The 21,884-nt window shown below is 45.3% G+C and overlaps 1 protein-coding gene across 1 annotated transcript in view; it reads right to left on the bottom strand.

The window, feature by feature from the left end:
• The window catches only part of AGBL1 (AGBL carboxypeptidase 1), a 657,523-nt gene extending 636,741 nt beyond the window's left edge, over positions 1–20,782 (bottom strand). The window contains exons 1-4 of the mRNA XM_044232424.1: positions 20,695–20,782; positions 18,914–19,060; positions 16,097–16,228; positions 12,077–12,170 (exon numbers count right to left, since the gene is read on the bottom strand). Of these exons, the coding sequence (XP_044088359.1) occupies positions 12,077–12,170; positions 16,097–16,228; positions 18,914–19,060; positions 20,695–20,782 (461 nt within the window). The remainder of the gene's footprint in view (positions 1–12,076; positions 12,171–16,096; positions 16,229–18,913; positions 19,061–20,694) is intronic.
• Between the last annotated feature and the right edge of the window lie 1,102 nt (positions 20,783–21,884).

Genomic DNA, 21,884 nt, shown 5'->3' with positions numbered 1-21,884 from the left:
TTCTTTTATCATTTCATGGATTTCTATTCTTACCTTTCTTATTTCCTTCTTTTTACTTACTTCAGGTACTAACCTTTTTCTAAAGGTTTCTAAAGGTGGAATCTGAGGCCATTAATTAGAATGGCCTTTCTTTTCCAAGATGTACCTGTAATATATAAATTTCCAAGAATGTGGCATCCCAGAGATTTTAATATGCTATATTTCATTTTCATTCAGTTCAAAATATTTTCTATCTTCTCTTTGGATTTCTTCTTTAACTCACTGATTTCTCTAGAAATATGTTACTTAATTTCCAACATTTGGGGGCTCCTCAAAAGATTCTTCTCTTATTGATTTCTAATTTAACAGCATAATGGTCAGGAACACACTTTATATTTTATACCGCTTGAACTCTTTGGAAATTATTGTGACTGGTATTATGGCCCTAATATTCTCTACTTTTGTAAAAGGTCCATTGGCACTTGAGAAGAATCTATATTCTGCTGTTTGTAGGTATTCTATGAATATCAATTATGTTACATTGGTTGATAGTGTTATTCAATTTTTCCATATTCTTACAGATTTCCCCTCTACTCATTCTGTCAATTTTTGAGAGAGTTATTAAACTCTCTAACTCTAATTATGGATGTGTCTACTTCTCCCCTCAGTTGTACTGATGTTTACCTCCTTGATTTTGAAGTGCTGTCATTGGGTCCATACATACTTAAGGTTTTCAAGTCCTCTTGATAAATTGACCCTTTTTCGTTATCGTTATATGATCCAGGGTAATATTCTTTGCTCTGAAATCTACTGTATCTGATTACTAGTAAATGTAATCCAGCACTATTTTGGTTAGTATTAGCTTGGTGTATGTTTGTCATCCCTTTACTTTAAACTTACTTGTGTCTTTATATTAAAGTGTGTTTCTTGTATGCAGCATATATTTGAGTCTTGCTTAGCTACCAATACGATTGCCTTTATTCTTCAGCTGGGATGTTTAGATCATTTATACCTTTTTGATGTACTTAAGTATGAATCTACCATCTTCCTATTCATTGTCTGCATGCAACACTTGTTCCTTGATCATCCTTTCTTCTTCTTACACCTTTTTTGGATTAAATTGAATATTTTTATTCCATAGTATCATCTTTATTGTCTTAGCTATAATGCTTTGTTTTATTATTTTACTGTTTGCCTTAAGAGATCATGGTCTACCTTTAAGTGTTACTGTTCCAGTTCACAATAAGACCACTGCAATAAAATACTTGCATTTCTCTCAGGCTGACCTTTGTGCTCTTGTAGTTACATTTTAACTTTACATAGAATATAACTCCAGACTACATTGTGATTATTTTTACTGAAATACTTTCTTCTGTTTAAGATTTTATTTATTTCAGAAAGAAAGTGAGTGGGGGGGGGGAGCAGAGGGAAAGGGAGAGAGAGAATCTCAAGCAGACTCCATGCTGAGTGAGGAGCCTGACACAAGGCTTGATCCCATGACCCTGAGACCATGACCTAAACTGAAACCAAGACTCAGTGATTTAATGTGACTTAGCTACAGGTGCCCCTTACATATCTTTTAAAGAGATTAAAATAGGGGCGCCTGGGTGGCTCAGTGGGTTAAGCCGCTGCCTTCGGCTTAGGTCATGATCTCAGGGTCCTGGGATCGAGTCCTGCATCGGGCTCTCTGCTCAGCAGGGAGCCTGCTTCCTCCTCTCTCTCTCTGCCTGCCTCTCTGCCTACTTGTGATTTCTCTCTGTCAAATAAATAAATAAAATCTTTTAAAAAAAGAGAGATTAAAATAATAAACTAAGAATCAAATATATTTACTCATGTGGTTACTACTTCCAGTGTTTCAGTCTTCTGAGTAAATATCTTTTCACCCAATATTACTTTCTTTCTGCATGAGGTTTTCTTTTCACACTTCCTGTGAGAAATTTCCTGTCAACTACCAATGAATTCTTTTACTTTTTTTGTATGTTTGAAAAGTTTTTATTCCATCTGCATTTTTGAAAGATATGTTAGTGGCATATGTAAGTCCATACATGTCTCTTCTTTTTCCAGCTGCTTTTTAAATTTTTTTTTCTTTACCATTAGCTTTTGAGTGATCTGATTATGTTTTGTATTAGGTAGTTTTCATGTTTCTTGTGCTTGTGGTGTATTAAGCTTCTTGGATCTCCGAATTTAGAGTTTCCATCATATTTAGGAAATTTAAGCCATTGTTTCTTCAAATATTTTTTTCTGTCCCCACTCTTTCCAGAGATTCCCATTATACATATATTATTAGGCTACTTGAAGTTGTCCCATGATTCACTGGTGTTCTCTTCATGTATTTTTTTCTTATTTTTCTTCTCTGTGTTTCATTCTGGGTACTTTCTGTCATTATGTCTTCAAGTTCACTCATCTTTTCTTCTGGCAGATCTAATTTGACTTAATTCATGCAGACCATAGCTTTCATCTCTAGTTCAATTTGTATCTTTTTAAATTATCTTATATATAGTTACATGGTTAGAATAACTTTTTAATGTCTGATAATTTTTATTGGGTTCTGGACACTGTGACTTTTACTTTGTTAAATGCTGAATATTTTTGTGTTCCTACAAATACTCTGAAGCAAGTAAGTTTCTTAGACACAGTTTTATTTCTTCACTTCCTGCTTTTAAAATATAATAGGCAGGATCAGAGTAATGTTCAGTTTAGAGGTAATTACTCCCCACTACTAAGGCAAGACTCTTCTGTGTATTCTACCTAATATCCCACAAATCATGAGGTTTTTCCAGTCTGCCTTGTAGAACTGAGCATTATATCTAGCTCTATGTGAGCACCAGGCATTTTTCCCTCCGTTCCTTTTAGGTGGTCATTCCCTAGCTTTGTGTAGTCTCCCCATAAGTACGCACTGATAATATCCAGATGAATTCTTAAAGGAGAACCTCTGAAGTTCTTCAGAGTTCTCTCTCTCTCTCTCTCTCTCTCTCTCTTCCTTCCAGCAACCTGTTCTGTGAATTCTGGGCAGCTTGCTCTCTCCAGACTCTGAGTCCTCTCCTCAGCTCTGTCCTATCAATGTCAGGGCATCTGTTAGGCTGTATCTTGGGTCCCCTGCTCTTTACTGCAACCTGGAAGCTCTCTAAGTCATCAACTATGGTAATTCAAGGGTTCACCTTTCAGGGATCACTGTCCCTCATTCCCTGATGCCTAGTATCCTTAAAAACATTGTTTTATATATTTTATCTATGATTTCATTTTTTTCAGGTGGGAAGATGAATCTGTCCCCAGTTCTTTCATATCTGCCTAAAGCAGAAGGTGTGTGTGTAACTGGGATCATACTGCATTTTGAACCTTTACTTTTTCTAGTCAGTATTTTATCATAAGCTATTACCATTAGCATACATCATTCCTAATCTATTTTTGTGTGTTACCATAATACATAATATTATGATGTATAACTATATCAGTATTACTATACCTCATCCCCTGTTATCAGATTTTTTCTGGCTATAATTCCAATTATAAATGATACTATGTTTGATATTTTTGTGCACAAGTCTTCATCTACCTTTTTCAGGGATTCTTTTTGATAGATTTCAAGGAGTGAAAAAATTGAGTAGGAATGGAAACTTCAAAAAAAAATTATGTACATCACCCCATCATTCTCATGATGGTTTTCTCAGCCTGCATTCCTAGCAGCGTATGTGAGTGCCCATCTTATTGAATCCTCACCACTTTCATTTCTCAAAATGTCTGCTGCTCTGATTTATTAAATTGGTGTCTTGATCTAAACTGTGTTTTCTGATTATTGGCAAGTTGAATATTTTTTGAGTTTATCAGTTTTTCTATTTCCTCTTTGTGAATTATATATTCCCATTCTTTTATTGTCTAGTGAGATACTAGAGTGTTCCAGATCAATTTGGGTGAGGTCCCGGACCTTACTTTCTTGCAAAATACTCCAGCCTCATAAGAACCCACCATTTTCTTCACAGGTTTCTCTCTCTCTCTCCTTTTTTCAGTCTTTGAACTTGCTTCTGTCCCTATCTTGCTTCTGTCCCTTTTATAATCTTAACATCCTGGAAACTCTTTCCCTATTTCAAAGCAAAAGCTGCCTTCTCAGTCAATTCCTCTTTGCCAGTTCCTGGGTAGACTAAAGTCTTCCTTCTTCAAACGCCCTGCTATTACAGTATTTTTTGTGTGTGTGTTGGTTTACATGCTGATGTGTACATATATCTTTGAGCTCCTTGAGGGCAAGGAGTATTTATTTTAATCTCAAAGCTCACACATCTCTGCTGATAACAAATGCCCCAAAACACTTACTGAATAAATGGTTAAAAGAGGGCAACTCAAACTAAAATAAAAGCGTTCATTCATTCAGCTAGCATTTACTAAATACCTATTATGTACCACCTAAGAGAAATTCAAACCTAACTTTTAGTAATTCACTTATTTTAAATGGTAGTGTAGCCATCTTTCTCATTGGCTCTGTTGAATGTAATTAATGATCGCGTGAGCTCTAATACTAAAGTAGCAATACAAATGAACTGAGAAATCCTCCGATCTATTCCCATCCCACAACCTCTGCCTAAATTCTTAAAAGCAGCTAGCTTTAGATGACTGTACATCTGCATAATGGCTTCCTTTTGACCCTTTCCTTTCCACCTAATTGAGCTGGCTTGTCACTGCTAAGTAAGCACATCTCCAGGCAAGGCACCCACTCACAGCCCCACAGGAAAAGCAGAGTATGTTTCCTCCCCCCATGTGCTTTATCATTTGTGATGTCTGAGTGTGGAATCAGTCCCTGAATTTGGTAATGGCCTATTAGAAATATCACTTTCCTCAAAGTGGAGGGTGAAAGTCACAAGAGGCTCTGTTGACCTATTGCATCTTTTCATACCTCTCTCCTGTTTTTCAAATCTCCTCTCCCACATATTTGTAGGCAGCTGCAGTATTGCGGGGAGGGTACGATTTACAGGAAGATACAACCTTCTTTGCCAAAGCTCCTTGCTGAGTCAGGCTGGGCTAGAAGATTAACTTCTATGGAAAGCAAAAGTTCCTCAACAGCCCGCCTCCAGTCTCCAGGGGAATAAAGGGGGGGAAAATCAATGGAGAGGTCCAGACAGTACATGCTTCAGCAGATAAAGATGGAAATGGGAGTTTCTATCGAGAACCTCACCATGGCGAAGTGGCCCATGAAGCATCATCCCAGGATACGCGGGGTCCAAGAAGGTTTTTGTTTGTTTTTTTTCCTGAGCCTCCTTCTATACAATTTGATGTGCCCCAAATCAACAAGTCAATAACTTTCTGTCTGTGCCATCTCACATCATGCTAAGGAAGAAATACCATACCAGATAGCAGGAGTAACCTGCTTTCCAAGCCATCCTACTTTAATCAAGGACTGGCCATGGACACTCAGGGAAACCCCACAGGCATGTTCCAGAACTCCTGCTGCTCAAGGTGTCTGGCCCACCTCACTCAGGTGGCAGGGGGTCAGAGTGCGAGAGCAGAGACTAAGAGCCTTGCCTGATGCCATGCCAACCCCAGCCCATGTCAGGCACCAGGGAGTACTTTTATACATTTCAAGGAAGGCTCTCCAGGGTACAGGGTTTCCTGAGGCACAGGGCATAGTTATAAGGGCACTTCGGGATAAAGACATTACAAGAAATCATTTCCACACAACAGGAAGCTGAGCCACTGCACAAGCCAATACTGGGTCAGAAAATTGCTACTGCATGTTTCTTGTAGCTATACGATCAGCAACTTGAGAACAGGGTGTGCCTTCTGTTGTTTTCAAACCCCCATGCCTAGCACCAAGACAGACCATAGAATACTGTTGAATAAATGTTAAAAATCCTACTTTGGGGCATGTTTAATTTGCACTGTGCAGCGGAGCATCTCAGGAAAGTGAATAATGTCCTGAAACTAGGAGAGAAGACTTATTAGTTCAACCTCTCTGGGTCTCAGTGACCTCATCTTAAAATCAAAGAGTTAGACCAGCAGATCCTTAAAGACCTTCCAACTTTAGATTCCATGACTTGAATATCTATGAAGGGCTCTAATCAGGGAGAGATCGCTGGCTTCCCAAGAAGCTGAACGGGATTTAAACCAACCAACCTAGTTGCCAAGACTTAATACATGTAGGAAACTATTCATTCCACCGTCAGCTACAGGCTTGGAGTCAGGTGGCAAATGCACTAATCACTCCGTCAGTAAGTTGAGACCACGTTGCACACTCCCAATATCAGCACTTGTGAGGCTGGGATGGAATTTTGTCCCTGTTCCAAGGTATTTGAGTCCAAGTGATCTGGAGCACACAGCTTCGGAACCCCTAATGTGAGCCCATGCCCCAGAGACCACAGAGTCTAATTATATTGAGTGGAGAGCAGCAAAAGTCACAAAGCCATTAAATGGGGAGGTAGGAGGAAATGAACACCCAGGGAGAAATTCAGAAGCTATTTTGAGGAACAGGAAAATTTGCCTCTTTGTCTTGGTGACAAAGTAGCTGAGTCACCCAATCGCTCATAATCTCAGGGAACCCATTAGCTTTGGTTGAGTCCCCACTCATCTGTCAGATAAAGTGGAATGGTGCGATGGTTGGAGAAAGCCCAGAAGGCCAGGCTCTGGGAAAACACAGTGATTTGCAGGGGAGGAAAAAGAGGAGCAGGACATTTTTTATAGCTCATAAATTGAAGATGAAATCACCATAAAGGACTTCCAATGAAGCAATGCCCAGTAATCCTGCACTCGGGCAAAGCTCAAATGCCAGAGATGCCTTGAGATCAGGCCTTTGATGGGAGAAGATCACCGAAAAGTATTCTGAGCCCAGGGAACTACAACAGGAGGGTAAGCAAAAGAATTCGCTTGTAGGGCTTGCTGAAGACGGACATATCCATCTCCTTCTGTCACCAAGGTGTCTGAGCACAGGGAGAACACACAGCCTCTAACCCCCTTAGCCCCACTGAAACTCGGGCCCCCAGGAACCCCTGAACCTAAAGAGTATAAATCATAGCATGGGAACCCTGCTGATAATCTGAGAGGACATTGGCGGGGGTAGACATTGGTGATTCTGGTGTCTGCGTCTGTGTGAGAGAGACCAGCATGGTCCTAAACGACACACTTCCTGACCTCCTGTGTTCTTTGAAACACTCTATTGAGAAAATGAAGGTGAGGGATGAAGGAACTCGCTCAGCCAGAGGACAGCCCTGAGTCCTCTTTTCCAAAGTGTGGCACAATGGTCAGAGACTACGACAGAGTTTAAGAACCAGCTTCTCTGCTGGAAGACTCAACCCATTTCTAAATGATGCTGATGTTCTTGCGGGAAGACAAGCCAGTAGAGTTTAGAGACCCAGGTGGAATACTGATGACAGCAGCTGGTAACTCAGCTTCAAAGCTTGGGTTAAATATCACAGTGTGACAATCCAGTAGGATCAGAGGAGATGCGGCCATGCTCTGGAAATGGTCAGGTGGATAAGCAGTAAAACGGCCATTATTATTACCCAAACCCTCAAGTCCATTCAGGAAATAAAGGAGCGAAGGAGGCACAGCTCCTAGCAGAAGGTGTCTGCTTCTGGGACAAATATAATCTTCTCTAAGGTCACAGTATGATTCGGTCACAGACAAGCAATCCTTCTTCAACTCAATAAATTTTCCCACTTAGTGAATCTGGATGGCACTAAGACAGCTCTGGTGCAGATAAACAAACTTGTCCACAGCAGAACAAGTTAGCAAGAGCCAGCTCACCCTGGCCCGGTGTCATTTCTCCCTCCCTAATTGCTATAAAAAGCTCCCCCATAAATTCTAAAGCCCCAGCTGAATCAATCATCAAACCAAATCCTGGAAGCCTATCTCAAAAACTAAGCGAAGTTTTCATATGAATGCCGCCCCTTGGCGTTCCCCCAAACTCAGATCTTTCCCTTCCGCCAGGAGAGGTCAGTTCCCCGGACAACTGTAAGGAACACAGAGAAGACTCCCAAGTTTTCCCTTCCCCGTAGTGAGTGATGGTGTGTTGTCTTTCAAGCGGATGGACTCCGCTTCTCACTCTCCTAGAATGAGTTATTTCCCAGAAGGCACCTCAGTCCCTCACATGACGGCACTCACGGAGACCTGCCGCACCATGTCCCAGGCATGTTTGGACATGATGGAACCTTGCATGTGGAGCCAGCATGAAGTCAAGGAAGAATGGGCTCACAAATCCGAAATGTCTGCTATAATGTACACTTACCAAATGCTGGCTTTTACTCATAGTTAGATAAGGTATTCAAAAAAACATTTTTTAATTGAATTAACAGTCTCCCATCATCCAGGCATTTAGATAGGTCCTGCGGAGAGCAGCAAGGTCAATATAATTGGATTTCTACCTTTACAAAGTATAGAATTCAGAGACAAAAGAAGACACGTAGGCCAACAGAGCCCACGTTAAATCTGGTATGGGTCATGAAAATATGAACAAAATACGAGAGCGGCACTGTGGGAGACGATTCCTCCTGCCTGGCGAGCTGGAGCAGGTGGGACCTGGAGAATGGGGAGAATGTCTACCACGCAATAAGGCAGCAATGCCATTCCAGGGCAGGGGTCGCACTGAGGGGAGAGCTGGGGCCGGACAGCAAGGGCCACATGCAGGGAGAGTAGGCTGGGAAGAGAGACCAGTAGATGAACCCAAGGATGGAATGGAGACTGGGACAGGGGCTTCAGGGCTTGGAAGTCAGGCAAGACCAGGTAGAGGGCTGGAGGAGCAAACGCTGCTCCTGTTGGGCTGACGGTCACGAGGGAACAGGTACAGGCCAAAACAAATACACGGCAGGGCAAGCAGGCCAGCATGGTGGGTTATTTGGGAAGTGAAAAAAGCCAGGCCAAAAATAGCCACCTCCCCTGGGAGTGAGAACAGGCACAGGGCCACAGAGGGCTTGGAGCACTGCTCTGCACGTCCCTTCTCTCTAGAAGGTGTGTGGCTAGTGCTTCTGCCATAAATCTCCCCCTGAGTACTATATGGAGACAGGGCTTCGCTGGAGGACAGCTGCACCACTAATTTTAGGTTTGTGCTGGAGAAGTCAGGCAGGGCAGGGAGGAGTCAAAGTGATGGCCCTGGGCATCTGCTCCCACAAAGGCATCTGAGAACAACTCACCCATAGATTGCTAGCATTTCGAGGATGACACTCAGTAGGGCTATTCACGTCCTCTGACGTGGTACTTCATCTCCTTCCCGGAAGACCCCTTCAAACCCGGATTCTAGCATCCCAGTGGAGTTGAGAATTCACTGGGTACATCTTAGTCATTATTTGGGGGGACAGGAGTTCATGGGAGAAGGTGAGTAGTGGCAGAAACTTCCCATCTGCATGCTCTCCGCTGGCTCTGCTCTCTGATCTGAAGCAGCCAGCCCAGTATCCAGTGGTATTTGTATTAATAATGGTTAACAGTATTAGGGCACCTCCAGGCTCACGAGATGTTTATGCATTATTTCTTAATGACCACCACAAGGAGGCAGGACTTGACATCCGCACTTTGATGAATGTGAAAGCTCGGTGAAGAAAGGTTAAATGACTCGCCGCAGAATCTACTAGAAAGAGGGCTACAATGCTGGTCTTCCGATTTCAGTGCCTTTGTCCTTACCTGGCTATGGGGGTGCTGGGAGTAAGATCGAAAACAAGGCAGCTGTGGGAAAGAGTCCAAACGTGGAGGGAGCAGATAATTATTTAGCCTTTGGGAGGAAATAGCCATTCTACCGAGGAGAAAGACTCCCCTATCGTTAAGCAAACTGTTCCACAAGTAGGAGCCATTTAGACGGCAACAAAAATTTAAACAAACTCTAAGTGCTTATGATCGTCTTACACGTGGTGGTTTAGAAATAAAACGCTGGAAACAACCCGTGTAAGACACTCCAGTGGTGCTTAAAGAGCTAAAGCTCGTGCATCAGCCTGGGTTTAAATCCCAGCTCTTGCACTTAAATCCCAGCAAATCACTTAACTTCGTTCAGCTTCCATTTTCTCCCCCGTAATATTGGGGACAGGAATAGGCCCTGCCTCGCCGAGAAGACTCAGATGGGATAACGCCTGCTGAGAGCTCAGGACAAGGCAGGGCACAGCATGAAGGCCACGGCCATGAGAGCCACACGGTAGTGGTTCCAAGAAACACCTTCCCTGTGGAGGCTTGGTTTAATCGGGCCTTGGGCTCAGGAAGAGGAAATCATCTTGTCTCCATTTTATAGAACAGACCAGAAATGCAGAAATCAGCCCGAGGTCCCTGAACGTTTCGTTTTGTCATATCAAACACCCACCCCTCTGAATCCCTGGTTTTTCCCACGGCACGCTGATCCGATCTGCGCCTGAATTAACTCACTTTACAGCAAAAAGAGCAAGAGACACAGCAACCTGACAGGAGTCTCTGAGAAGGGGACTTCTGTGCCTTGTGGCTTACTCTGCCCCGGCTCGGCCTGAACAAGGAAGACAATAAAAGCTGTCAGTGCCCCAGAAGGGAGGAGCCTAGTGCCAAGGCTGGCTGGGAAAGCGTCCTAGAGAAGCCTTCCAAACAGCACGGCATGCGCGTGGCAAGAAGACATAACTGGGTGACATCCTACGCAGATGGGCCCGGGGGACATCACACCGATTTTCACACAATGTCCGGGAGGCAACCACATACTCCTGAGCTGCCAAACAGATGAATGGAAACACCGTGAGATTAGAGGCGGTCTTGTCGATAGAGGAAAAAGATACAAGTTCATGGACCGGTGACCACAGGACATGTTGAGACTGCAGATGTCCGCAGCAAAGGCCCACGCAGGACGAGAAACACTGCATGTACCTACGTCATACACATCCAAATAGAACTAAGTGGAAGTTTATTAGGAACTAAGGGACCACTACAGAAATTCAGGAAAGCTCCTCTTTATTGGTCACTAAGCTGGTGACCCTGAAGTTCTCTATTACTAACTGAGGATCCCCTGGTGGAATTCAACTGACTTCCACTTGGCAGAACATTTGATCTCCAGAAGTTTCTAAAGTGAGGTACACAGAACAGCGACTCCCCCCAGATGGTGGTCTTCAAACAAGACCCATTCCCTGGCCAAACTGGGTTTAGGACAGGGTGAATCATGGACCCATCCTGGATATTCTGGATGTATTCGGGCTTCACAGAGGTCGTGAAAAGTCTTCCCGTAAACCCCACAGTTCTTGATGTATCTGATGAGGACTTTTTTTACTAAAATAGAATGTATTTCACTCTAAGAAATGCTGGCGTGGAGAGCCACAGGTGAGGATAAATGCTAATGGCATTCCGGGGGTGACCCAAGAGAAAAACCGTCAGGAGGAACAACAGCCTAAGATAGATGCTGAGATGCTGAAGAATCTCACGGCCGGGCATGGAAATGCTACTCTGCCAAATGACCCCATATATCTCAGAAATTGGCCGAATTCTTTCTAATATTCTTTCAAGGTCCTTGCTGAGTCACCCTCATAAATGATGGATCTTAATGGTTCGAAATATCTCCTCATGTCTAACCATCTTTCCCTTTTTAGGTTTGTGATTCACTCCACTCCAGCAAGCAGCACCAGAGAGAAGGGACTGAATTTCATTTTCCAGTCATAAAAGTACATCTCAAAACCAGCACGCAGCCATGATGGACTGTGCTAAGGCCCGGATCTCGTACCAAAATTGAAATGGCCAATTCTAGAGATGTGCTGAGGGGCATCACCTCTGCCTGTCATCTCTAGGCTGCCTCTTTTAAGGGCTACGCAAACTCTGTAGAGTTATGATGAGCAAAAAAGGGATATCTTGAGGCTTCAGGCAAGAAACATGGGCTTTTGAGTCAGAAAGATCTAGGTTCAAATCCCAGCTCTGCCATTTCTTAGTATTGTGACCTTTGGATGAGGCTCTCTCCCCATGGTTTCCTCATCTGAAAACAAGGATGATAATATAGCCATTCAGGGGCACCGTGCGGATTAGAGGAAATGATGCATGGGTGGGGAGGGATGCCCGTTGAAACGCGATAGTTACTGCACCGTATCTGCAAGAGGGCAGCTATCACTCAACTCAGCTGCAAGCCACCGCGCGAGTCCACAAGGCCTTCTCCAGCTCTGCATCTGCTACAAAGAGGGAAAAAGCACTACGCAAGTGCCCCTACCTGATTATTCGGGTGCGCTTCTGGGTATAAGGGGTGATGACCTTGAAAAGCAGTTCCATGGCTCCATTAATTCCCAGCATGGCTCCCGTGGTGACTGTGAAAGAACAAATCACAGTAGTTACTGAACCACCTAAATGAAGAATTCTTTTAGGCATTACAGAGTAGGCCTGAGAGATAGGGGAGCGCCATCTCTTGCCAAAGGCCACTCAAAAGCAAGGACACTTGATGGTCTTTGCATCCTTGGCCTGGAGGCAAAGATCACCTGTAAAGCACACATTGCCTTTTCATACTATTTTCTCAAAGGGGGCCCAAGCCACGAAATTATGTTTTTTCATTCCTCATGGCCCAGTGTCCCTCTTCATTGTGTTCTTACTCAGAATAGCCAAAGCCAATGCCAAGCAGAAGATTTTCAGAAAGCAGACCTTCGGCTTTCCGTTCAAGTGCTTTCACCCATCATCAACTTGCCCCATGATGCAAACACACGAGCACACATACACTCGGGCACACACAAGCACACACACAAGCGCACGCACACGCGCACACACACACACACACACACACACACACACTGCCAGTATCTGACCAAACCATTCCTTAGACTCATTCTGCCATTGGGAGACTTCACCATAAAGAAAAGTCATGGGTGGGTGGGTTAAGGTTCCATCCAACTTGGACTGGCTCCTTTAACTTTGAGGGGCAAGCTAGTGAAGAAGGCAGACCCCTTTCTTTTGCACTCTGGTTCCAAGTTCCCCAACAGCTTTCGTAGTTGGATCTCCCATGACTGAGTCTCAGACTTGACTGTGCCCCCATCTACTAGCACATCAAGGGAAGAATCAATTCTTCCTCCTCAAAGGTCACTAGCCTGGGAAATTTTTGTCTTTTCGTCCAACTGAATGGTTATTTTTTTTTTTAAAAGCCATAGATCTGAGTGAGAGAAAATAACGGACAATGGTATCTGGTCGACCCAGGCTGACCAGGGGCTTCAGATACGTGATTTGCACCCAAAACCTCTGGATGTCACGCTCATCTCTCCAGTGACACCGTGGCCTCTCAGCGGCATCCCCAGTTCCTCACAGCACTCAGCTCATGCTAGAAGGAGCTCTGGTTGTGTCAAAAAAATAAGGAGAGCCTCCCAGAGACAAAACGGAATCAGTCTGGCAAGGGGAAGAAGTTCCCATGAAAGAAGGAAAGGAGGGATTTTGCATGATGTGACTCTCTTGTCTCTTTCCTCCACCACAATGGGGGTGCTGAAACCAAGGCTCAGGAATGCCTTGTGTGTTGAGCCAGTCTTTTTCCAGGAAATACGAGTGAGAGCAAGGGGGTCATGGAGAAACAAAGAGAGAAAAACAAGGGAGGCTTATCCTGGCTTGCTCCAAGCCTCGGGAAAGAAGGAGAGATGGAAATCTGGGGCCTCTAATATAGTTCATCCCAGTACAGTCCACCAGAGAGAGACTGAGGCTGATGTCTTCGTGATTACAGAGACTGTGTGTTCCTGGAACACCCTCTCTGCATATGTCCCTCCTGAGGCTGGTACAGGCAGTAACTGCCTGGATCCAAATTCAGAGATTTGGCATCCTGGTCCTGCCCATCAATCTTCCATTCTCATGGCTACCAACTCAGTCATTTATTTCTAAACTGGGAAAACATGCTGGAGCCATCTCTTGGCAAATCATTCAGCGAAACTCTAGTAATAAAGTAGTGTTAGGGATGAACTAGTTTTAGGAGCACGGGTTCTCATACGGAAGACTTTAGACTTGGAATTGAAAGATGGGGACAATAAGAAACCCCCCCCACCGCCGAGTTCTTCCTTGCTGGCTGCCTGCCCAAGGTCAGCTGCCTCCAGCAGCTCCACCAACATCCCCACTGACCAGCAGAGCTGCCGAAGGCTTCACTTCCTGTGGCAGCCCCATTATGGTTCCAGCCAACTCTTTCCGCAGATAGGAACTGTTTAGAAAGCTTTCTGGAACATTCGACAGTGGATAACAATTCACCAAAGAGACAGCGATCAGTCCACAGACTTCGTGAACTCTGCTTGCGTCTCATGTCATTGTATAAAGACTCACGGTATGAATTTTAAAATAACCTTTATAGAAAAATTCACAAGTACGACAAATGTGGTCTTAGAACGAGACGGATGGCCACCTCCTCATACCTGCAGTTAACTCTCAACATTTTTAGAGCCCCTTGCTAAAAGGAATTCTTCAAGACATCTACAAGCAACAGACTTAATAAGAAAGCTAAGTTATTCAACCTAATTATTCTTTAGGAAACTAAAATAAGATACTCTGAATTTTCCACTGTTGCAAACTCCCAGTGGGGGTGAGCCACCCTCGGGCTGCTTATTAATGACAGTTGTCCTCTCCACAAAGCCACAGCTCTGCACTTGGGCTTTCCTTAATTAAAGACGGGTTTGTACAGATCTTTTCAGCCTCTCCCATTCTGATTTTCTGGAAACATATATGAGGGTGGGAGGAGGTTCCTTCCATGAACATGGAGTGAAGGACCCATCTTGTTTTTTCCTGAAAGTACTCTATCATTATGGGTCCTCCGTGGATATTAATGGAATTAACCAATAAAATAGGACCCCCACCTACTTAATAGATAGCTAACTAATCTTAGTAGTTCTGAGGATAGTTGGGGGAAAAGCCACTTCCTCATTCTGCTTAGGTGTGCTTTTCCTATCATTTCAAAGGACTACGGGAAAGAGTATAACAGGGAAGGGAAACTAACTGAGCAGCTACAATGTGACAGACATACCCATGGAAGTCACCTCCCTTATCCCATCTTCCAGGTCAGGGAGCTCTTATAACCACTGTAATTTTACAACGGAAGAAAGGGAGGTAAACAGGTTAAGTGCCCATGCCGTAGGACTCCCAAGGAATGAAATCAATGTCAAACCGAGGTCTTCCTGGTTCTAAGACATGTTCTTCCCACTAGAGAGCATGACATCACTTCTACTGTGCAGGAAAGGGGCTCAGAAACGAGAAATAAAGTCTGTGCTCATTCTATGTAGGAAGGGAGGTTCAGAATCTACTCTGTTCATAGCAAGTGTCCCCACATGGAGAGTCAACATGACATCTGGAGTTAGAAACTCAGCCCCATGGACTCTGAAAAACAGTCTGAGGGGTTTGAAGTGGCGGGGGAGGGTGGGAGGTTGGGGTACCAGGTGGAGGGTATTATAGAGGGCACGGCTTGCATGGAGCACTGGGTGTGGTGAAAAAATAATGAATACTGTTTTTCTGAAAATAAATAAATTGGAAAAAAACAAAAAAACAAACAAACAAAAACAGTATAATAAACACCTACATGTCTTTGAAAAAAAAAAAAAAAGAAAGAAACTCAGCCCCCAAACGTGTCCACATAAACTTAAGCAATTTCTTCTCTCTTCCAAGCTTCATTTCCCTCTTCTTGGCTAAAAATGGTAAATCTAGACACAGGATTATTGTGATAACCTGAAATAATCCCAGGCAGGAGATAGCAGGTAAGTATGAACCCATGTGCCATGATGCATCTAGTTACCCGGAGGACTACGTTGAGAAGCACAGAGAAGAAATGAGGTAAAGATGTTTCGGTAAAGAATGTTGTGATCAACAGGCAACTTCGGAGACACAGTACGAAGATCTGTGATGTGAAGGTCATTCTTAACATTGCCCTATGCCTTGAATATGACAAGGCCTGAATAAAGCCCTACACTCTCTCCTGTCGTAAGTCTTTTTCACCATGTGGTACTAATGGAGAAGCCTAGACTACATGATGTGTGGTTCCCAAGGGCAAACAATACTGGCGTCCAACCTCAGTAATGAGCTCAAGAGTTCTACCTGGATGAGGAAGAGACAAAGAAAGAACTTTTTACCTCTACAACCTCCAGAACATGACACTCTTCGTGACCTATTTATCTTGCTGGGACAACATATATCCTACATCCAGACCCTCCTTCCAACCCCAGCCCCTAAATGGTTGCTAGGTGTCCTGGCCCAGGTCTGGAAGCCACCCCAGAAAGCCATAATTTGAGTCACTTACCACTAGAGGCGAACACACGCAGAGCCCAAAGACAGTGAAGGAGGTTCTGGCTGTGGGACAGGTTTTTCCTGGCCAGAATCAATGTCACATCGAGTGCTTCCAATTCCAGGGCCTTCTGTCCAAACTTTTTATCTAGGAACATAAATCAATCATCTTAGTTATGTTCCACACTAATTCGGAGGGCTGTACAATGCATGGAGCACAGGAAGGCAAAGATGGAAACGGCAAGAGAATGATCGTAGCCAATGTGACTTTTCCCATCTAGTGGAAAATGCTACAAGTATGTCCCCACTGGAACCAGGGGGGGCCCAGAAGAGCCAAGGCAGGGTGTAAATAAAGTCCACTCATTCTTCAAGTAATATTTACACGAGGCCTTGTGGGTTGTAGGACTCACACACCCTGTATGTTCGCATGCTTCTGGCTGACCTCAAATGTGAACTACAGTTTAGGAGGGTATAAATTTCTTCCTTTAAGATAGTTCTGGAATATAGGACACTTAAAATACAGAACGTCCAAATGCAATGTGTGGAACTTGATTGGCTTCTTCTTTGAACACATCTGTAATTGCCCCATTGGGATACATTTGGAGAAACTGAAATGAGTATAAATTATACATGTATTGTCAATTTTGTTAGATTTGTAATCGTGGTATCAGGATTATGTAGGAAAATGTCTTTTCAAAGAAAGGCACTCAACGTATTAAAGAGCAAAATTCTATCTGTAATTTTCCTGAATTGCTCTCAGACTCACTGAAGGTAGAAATGAGTAAAACAGACAATATCCTAAACCCAGTTTGCCAATATCCACCTCTAGACCAAAGGACACCAGCAAAGAGACAGCAACCAAACTAATACGACTGGAGCCCTTCACCAGCACAGAGGCGTCTCTCGGGCTCCGTTAGGACAGCCCCCAGCAGCCTGCACGGCAGTGGGGAGGGCTACAATCTGGCGATGGCAGAGGCTGCAGTGACACAATGATGCCGGTAGAACTATCCAGGTGCAGAGCTTGGGAATCAGGGCCCTGATGGCCTTGATCCATCCTGCATCTCTCTCTCTTCTATGAAACCTACATGACTCTAGTTTGTCAGGCCCCCACACTAAGCAGGGGACATCCAACCTCACTTAATCCTTACAGCAAACCCTAAAATTAAGGACTCATACCTCTATTTTGTAGATGAGGGACCAATGGCTCAGAAAGGGTAAGTAACTTACCCAAGGCAGCACAGCTAATTAGTGCTGGGGTGAGGCCTGAAACCCAGATTTGACTTCTCGGTTAACACTACTTACAACCAGGGTAGAGATGGTGTCTCTCCAATCTTTCTCTACAGTTCACGTGGCCACTCTTTGCTCTGCTGACTTCTCCTCCTCCTTCAAGTGTCGGCTCACCTGTTACCTCTCTCTGAACACACCATCTTGGAGGAACATCTCCCCTTTTTTTCCTTCCCTCACAGCTACTAGCTAATTATCATACTCTGCCTAGCGAATTATTCACTTTCGGCCCTTCCCCACTTGAATGTAAGTTCCGTAAGAGTGGGCCCCTTATCTGCCTTTGTCACCAGTGTTCCCAACGCCTGGCACAGTGCCCAGACATTCCGGGCTAAATATTCAATGAATGGACTGGATTGGTTTTGTCGAGAACATGCTCATGCAGGTGCTGGCCGAGGCCTGGGTCTCTATCGTGACCTGCGGAGTGTGGAATGGACTCAAAGCAGAGATCCAGACGGTGCAAGGTCAGGGCGCCCCTGAGCCCCTGCTCCCTTGTGGCCGCCGCTGCCTGCACTGGACAACTCAGGTCCACCTTCCGCAGCGCCGGAGCTCCCCCACTGTGACTTACATGAGGCCTCACACAACTGGAGCTTGACTGTTAATGACTAGGTCGCAAGGGCTGCGTGCCTCCTGAGTGTCCGGGCTTTTTAAACTGTGCGCCAAGAGGTTCTACGGTTTTAGGGAGGAGCTTCAGGGTCTTTTCTGAGCAAAAAGAAATGGGTATGGAGCCTAAGGAGAAAGAGTTCGAGGCCCCCATCCTCTACTAGGGAAGCTCTGGTTCCGTGTGGCTTCTAGTAATAGGCTGAAAATTCACCCCCCAAAATTCATGTCCACCTGGAACCTCAGAATGTTATATTCTTTGGAAATGGGGTCTTTGCAGATTTAATTATTTAAAGTGAGGTCACAGATTTACGTGGGCCCTGAATCCAGTGACCAAAGTCCCTGTAAGAAGAGGAGGACACACAGAAGGACACAGAGTAGGACACCACGTAAAGACGCAGGTAGAAACTGAAGTGACATGTGTACAAGCCAAGAAACACCAAGGATGACTGGAAACACAGAAGTTAGCAGAGGGCATGGAGCGGATTCTCCCTCGGAGCCTCCAGAAGGAACCAACCTTGCCAACACCCTCGTTTCAGGCTTTCCGGCCTCCAGAACTGTGAGAGAATAGATTTCTGCTGTTTGGAGCCATCCAGTTTCTGAGAATTTGTTACAGGAGCCCCAGAAAACTCATACACTCATATAATGAACTTCTGTGTTAGAGTCTGCTCGTAGAAATGTTCGGTTTATTCTTAAAGTGATTGAAAAACTGCCTGGGAGCCCCTCCCTTCTGTCCCCCATCCGCTCCATGACCCATGTAGCCCCTGTCCGCTCGGGGCCGCGCCCTGGCACTGGACAACAAAATGACGTCTCCTGTGGGGCTGGTCCCGGCTCTGAAGTGTCCAGGGCTTCCCTGCACTTCCCCACTAGAGTTTCCTAAATTGCTGTCATGAAAACAACCCCATAAGTGCCTTTTCAGCCACATCTTTAGATCCGGGGGGGGGGTGGATACCTCGTAGGCCCACTTTGGCCAGCAGTCGGAAGAGGGGCAGCAGGACATCGTAGTCCGGAGAAGCTGACCTGGCTGTGTCCACCAGGGTCTGCAGAAGCGCCTCGCTGCCCCCTTTACTGATCATGTAGCGAATCCTTCGGTCAGTGCCTGAGGGAGAAAGCAGAGGACAGCTAGGCCCCCAAATAATCACCCTCATTTTCTTGGCGCAGAAAGCAGACCCCTCAGACAGAGACAGAGCAAAGATCAGTTCGCCCCAGAAACGATTCACACCAGAAACCAAAACAGAGTGGTTTCTGAAGGAACTCATGTAAAGCTGTACTTTTAGGGAAGGGACTGGCATGGGGGTGAGACACGGAGAAATAATGGAATATTTAAGCACCTAGGTGTGTCCTCCTGCATAAACCACTTTCCTGAGAACCAACAGAGTCTCAGTGTATGCGTGTGTTCTTGTGTGTGTGGCTTCCGTGGAATCATATCTTTAATAGAAAAGGGAATATCAGTATCCCTCTGGTGTAGGCTTGAGTCCTCTGTAATGAGGATCCGGATGACAGTTTGCCTGAAATAATTTAATTGGTGATGTTACAGCTTTATGGTGCTGGTCTCCAGCAACTGACAAAAGGCATATAGGGAAACAGCTGGAGTGCTCCTTTAAGAAACAGCCAGCCAGTCATCCACATCGGGAGTTTTGAAAAGGGCCTGGAGCTAGGATCAGGTATATTGGTCTTTCTACCTAAGACTAGTCGTCAACAGGGATCTCCCCCACTTTGCCCCAGGACAAGCTCAAAAGCAGGGATTACGTTTCAACTTGGAAGGGGACCCCCGTGGTTGTCCACACACCATGCATGGTTGACCCAGCGAGGTGGGCAACAGGGTGAGACCTTATCAGTAAAGAAGACCCTCTGGTGTTTCAGCAGACAAAAAGGAACATTGTCTACGAAAGGAGCGGTGGTCAGTTCCTATAGCAGAAGGGCAACTGCAAGGTTTCAGCGCAGGGGTTCCAGGCACCTGGGCAAAGTGAAGGAGTCCCCATCCCACAAGATAAGAGACTTCCATCTACACAGGGTACCACACGCAGTAGGCTGTAGGGAAGTCACCCTGCCATCGGAGGGCAGCACAGCCTATGGGAAAACCTCCCTGGGAAGGGACCCTCCCTCCTGGAACTGAAGCCCCGTGTGCCCGGACTGGGGAGGGAGGTTCCCTGTGGTCCTGCCCCTTTGGTGTGCAGATTTCTTCCTGATGCAATGTGGCTGGCATCCGTAGCAATGGAAACCGAGTGAGTGCTGAAATGTCTGAGAGGGTCTTTTTTCCAGAACCCTCACACTGAAGTGAGCTAGCAGAGGCATACCCAGTTAACCAGCTGATTCCAGTGTGGTGAACTGTCATCGCTTCTCTATTCCCATCTGCACTTGACATAGGTTAGGAAGCTGCCAATACCTGACTCTCTAAGTGGGCGGAGGGAGTGGAGTAGAGGAAGGGGTGGGGAAGAGTCGGGACGGCTGGTGCCCTCCAAGGACAGCCACAGGCCCCCGGAGGACCTTGGGTTAACCACAGATAAGACACCATAGAATAACCACCCACAGCCGAATTTCCTCTTACGTTTGGGTCACCATGGGGTGGGTGACAAGATTAAAGAGCCTGACTAAGCCCGAGGTACAACCAGCCCACTCTGGGGGCAGCTGATTGTCTCTGACAGAAAACGTGACCGGGAGCACCGCCACCCGCAAACCACACAGAATCCAGGAGACACCACGGCCACAGGCCCCCCACCTCCTCCCACTCACCAACAGAAAGCAGATCTCCGAGGACCTGGAGGATGGTCAGGATGGACTCCTTGTCAGAAGACCTCTGCAATGAAAACACAGGCACCATCGTCATGAAGGAACACACAAGGAGAGACGCGGTGTGGTCACGGACGCCCGTGGACCTGGCAGGGCTGTGCTCCCTTTGAGAGACACTTGGCGGCAGTGAGAAACAGCTGAAGGGATGTTCCTTCAATGGTGGCCATGAGGGGACTCACCGAGACAAGAGTCCCAGGGGCTCTGCCTCCGTATTTAGCCTGCAGGACCCCTTGTATGGGGGCCCATTTTGTAGTAACCTCAGCAAGATGGGCAAGAGAATAAGCAACACACGTCGTTCCTATATGGCATTTAAGAAACAAAACCAAGAAAGGGGGAAAGGAGACCAACCAAAAAACAGTCTTTCAACTATAAAGAACAAACTGATGACTGGAGCGGAGGTAGGTAGGGGGATGGGGAAACAGGTGAAGGGGATGAAGACACACTTATCCTGATGAGTCCTGAGTGACGTAGAGAATTGCTGAATCCCTACAGGGCACACCTGAAACTAACAGAACACTGTATGTTAGCTATACTAGAATTAAAATTTGCAAAAAGAAAAAAGAAAAGAATGTGTTTCTTAAACAACAACAACAACAACAAATAATGGGGAAAAAAAAAGAAGCATCAATACTTTAGGCAGAGATAGCAAATGAGAAGGGGTTTTGCCCGCCAAGCTGGCGAAGCAGGCTTAGATTGCTTTGAAATACAGGGCAGAGAGCAGGAAGAGAAATCCACGAAAATGTTCCGAGGGAAAGGCATCTCTGAGTGGGAAGGATGAATACTCATTTTCTCAAGAGAAACCTAAGGTAGTACCAAATCTCACCACTTCCACGCCCTGGTAACCATCATTCTACTCTGTTTTTTTCTACACTGCACACTTAAGTGATATCCTATAGTATTCATCTTCCCCTGGGTGACTTATCTCACACAGCATGGTGTCCTCAAGGTCCATCCATGTTGTTGCAAATGGGAGGACTTTCTTTCTCATGGCTGAATAATATTCTGATGTGTGTGTGCATGGGTGTGTGTGTGTATCGGACTTCATGGCTCCTTTATGGTTCAGTGTGGTAGCATTCTGCAAAACACTTTCCCTAGAACAAACTGTGTTCCAGGTGCTAGGATCACAGATGTAC

This window comes from Neovison vison, chromosome 13, assembly GCF_020171115.1.
Source record: "Neovison vison isolate M4711 chromosome 13, ASM_NN_V1, whole genome shotgun sequence".
Classification (NCBI taxonomy): domain Eukaryota; kingdom Metazoa; phylum Chordata; class Mammalia; order Carnivora; family Mustelidae; genus Neogale; species Neogale vison.
This window is presented reverse-complemented; position numbering and strand designations above follow the sequence as displayed.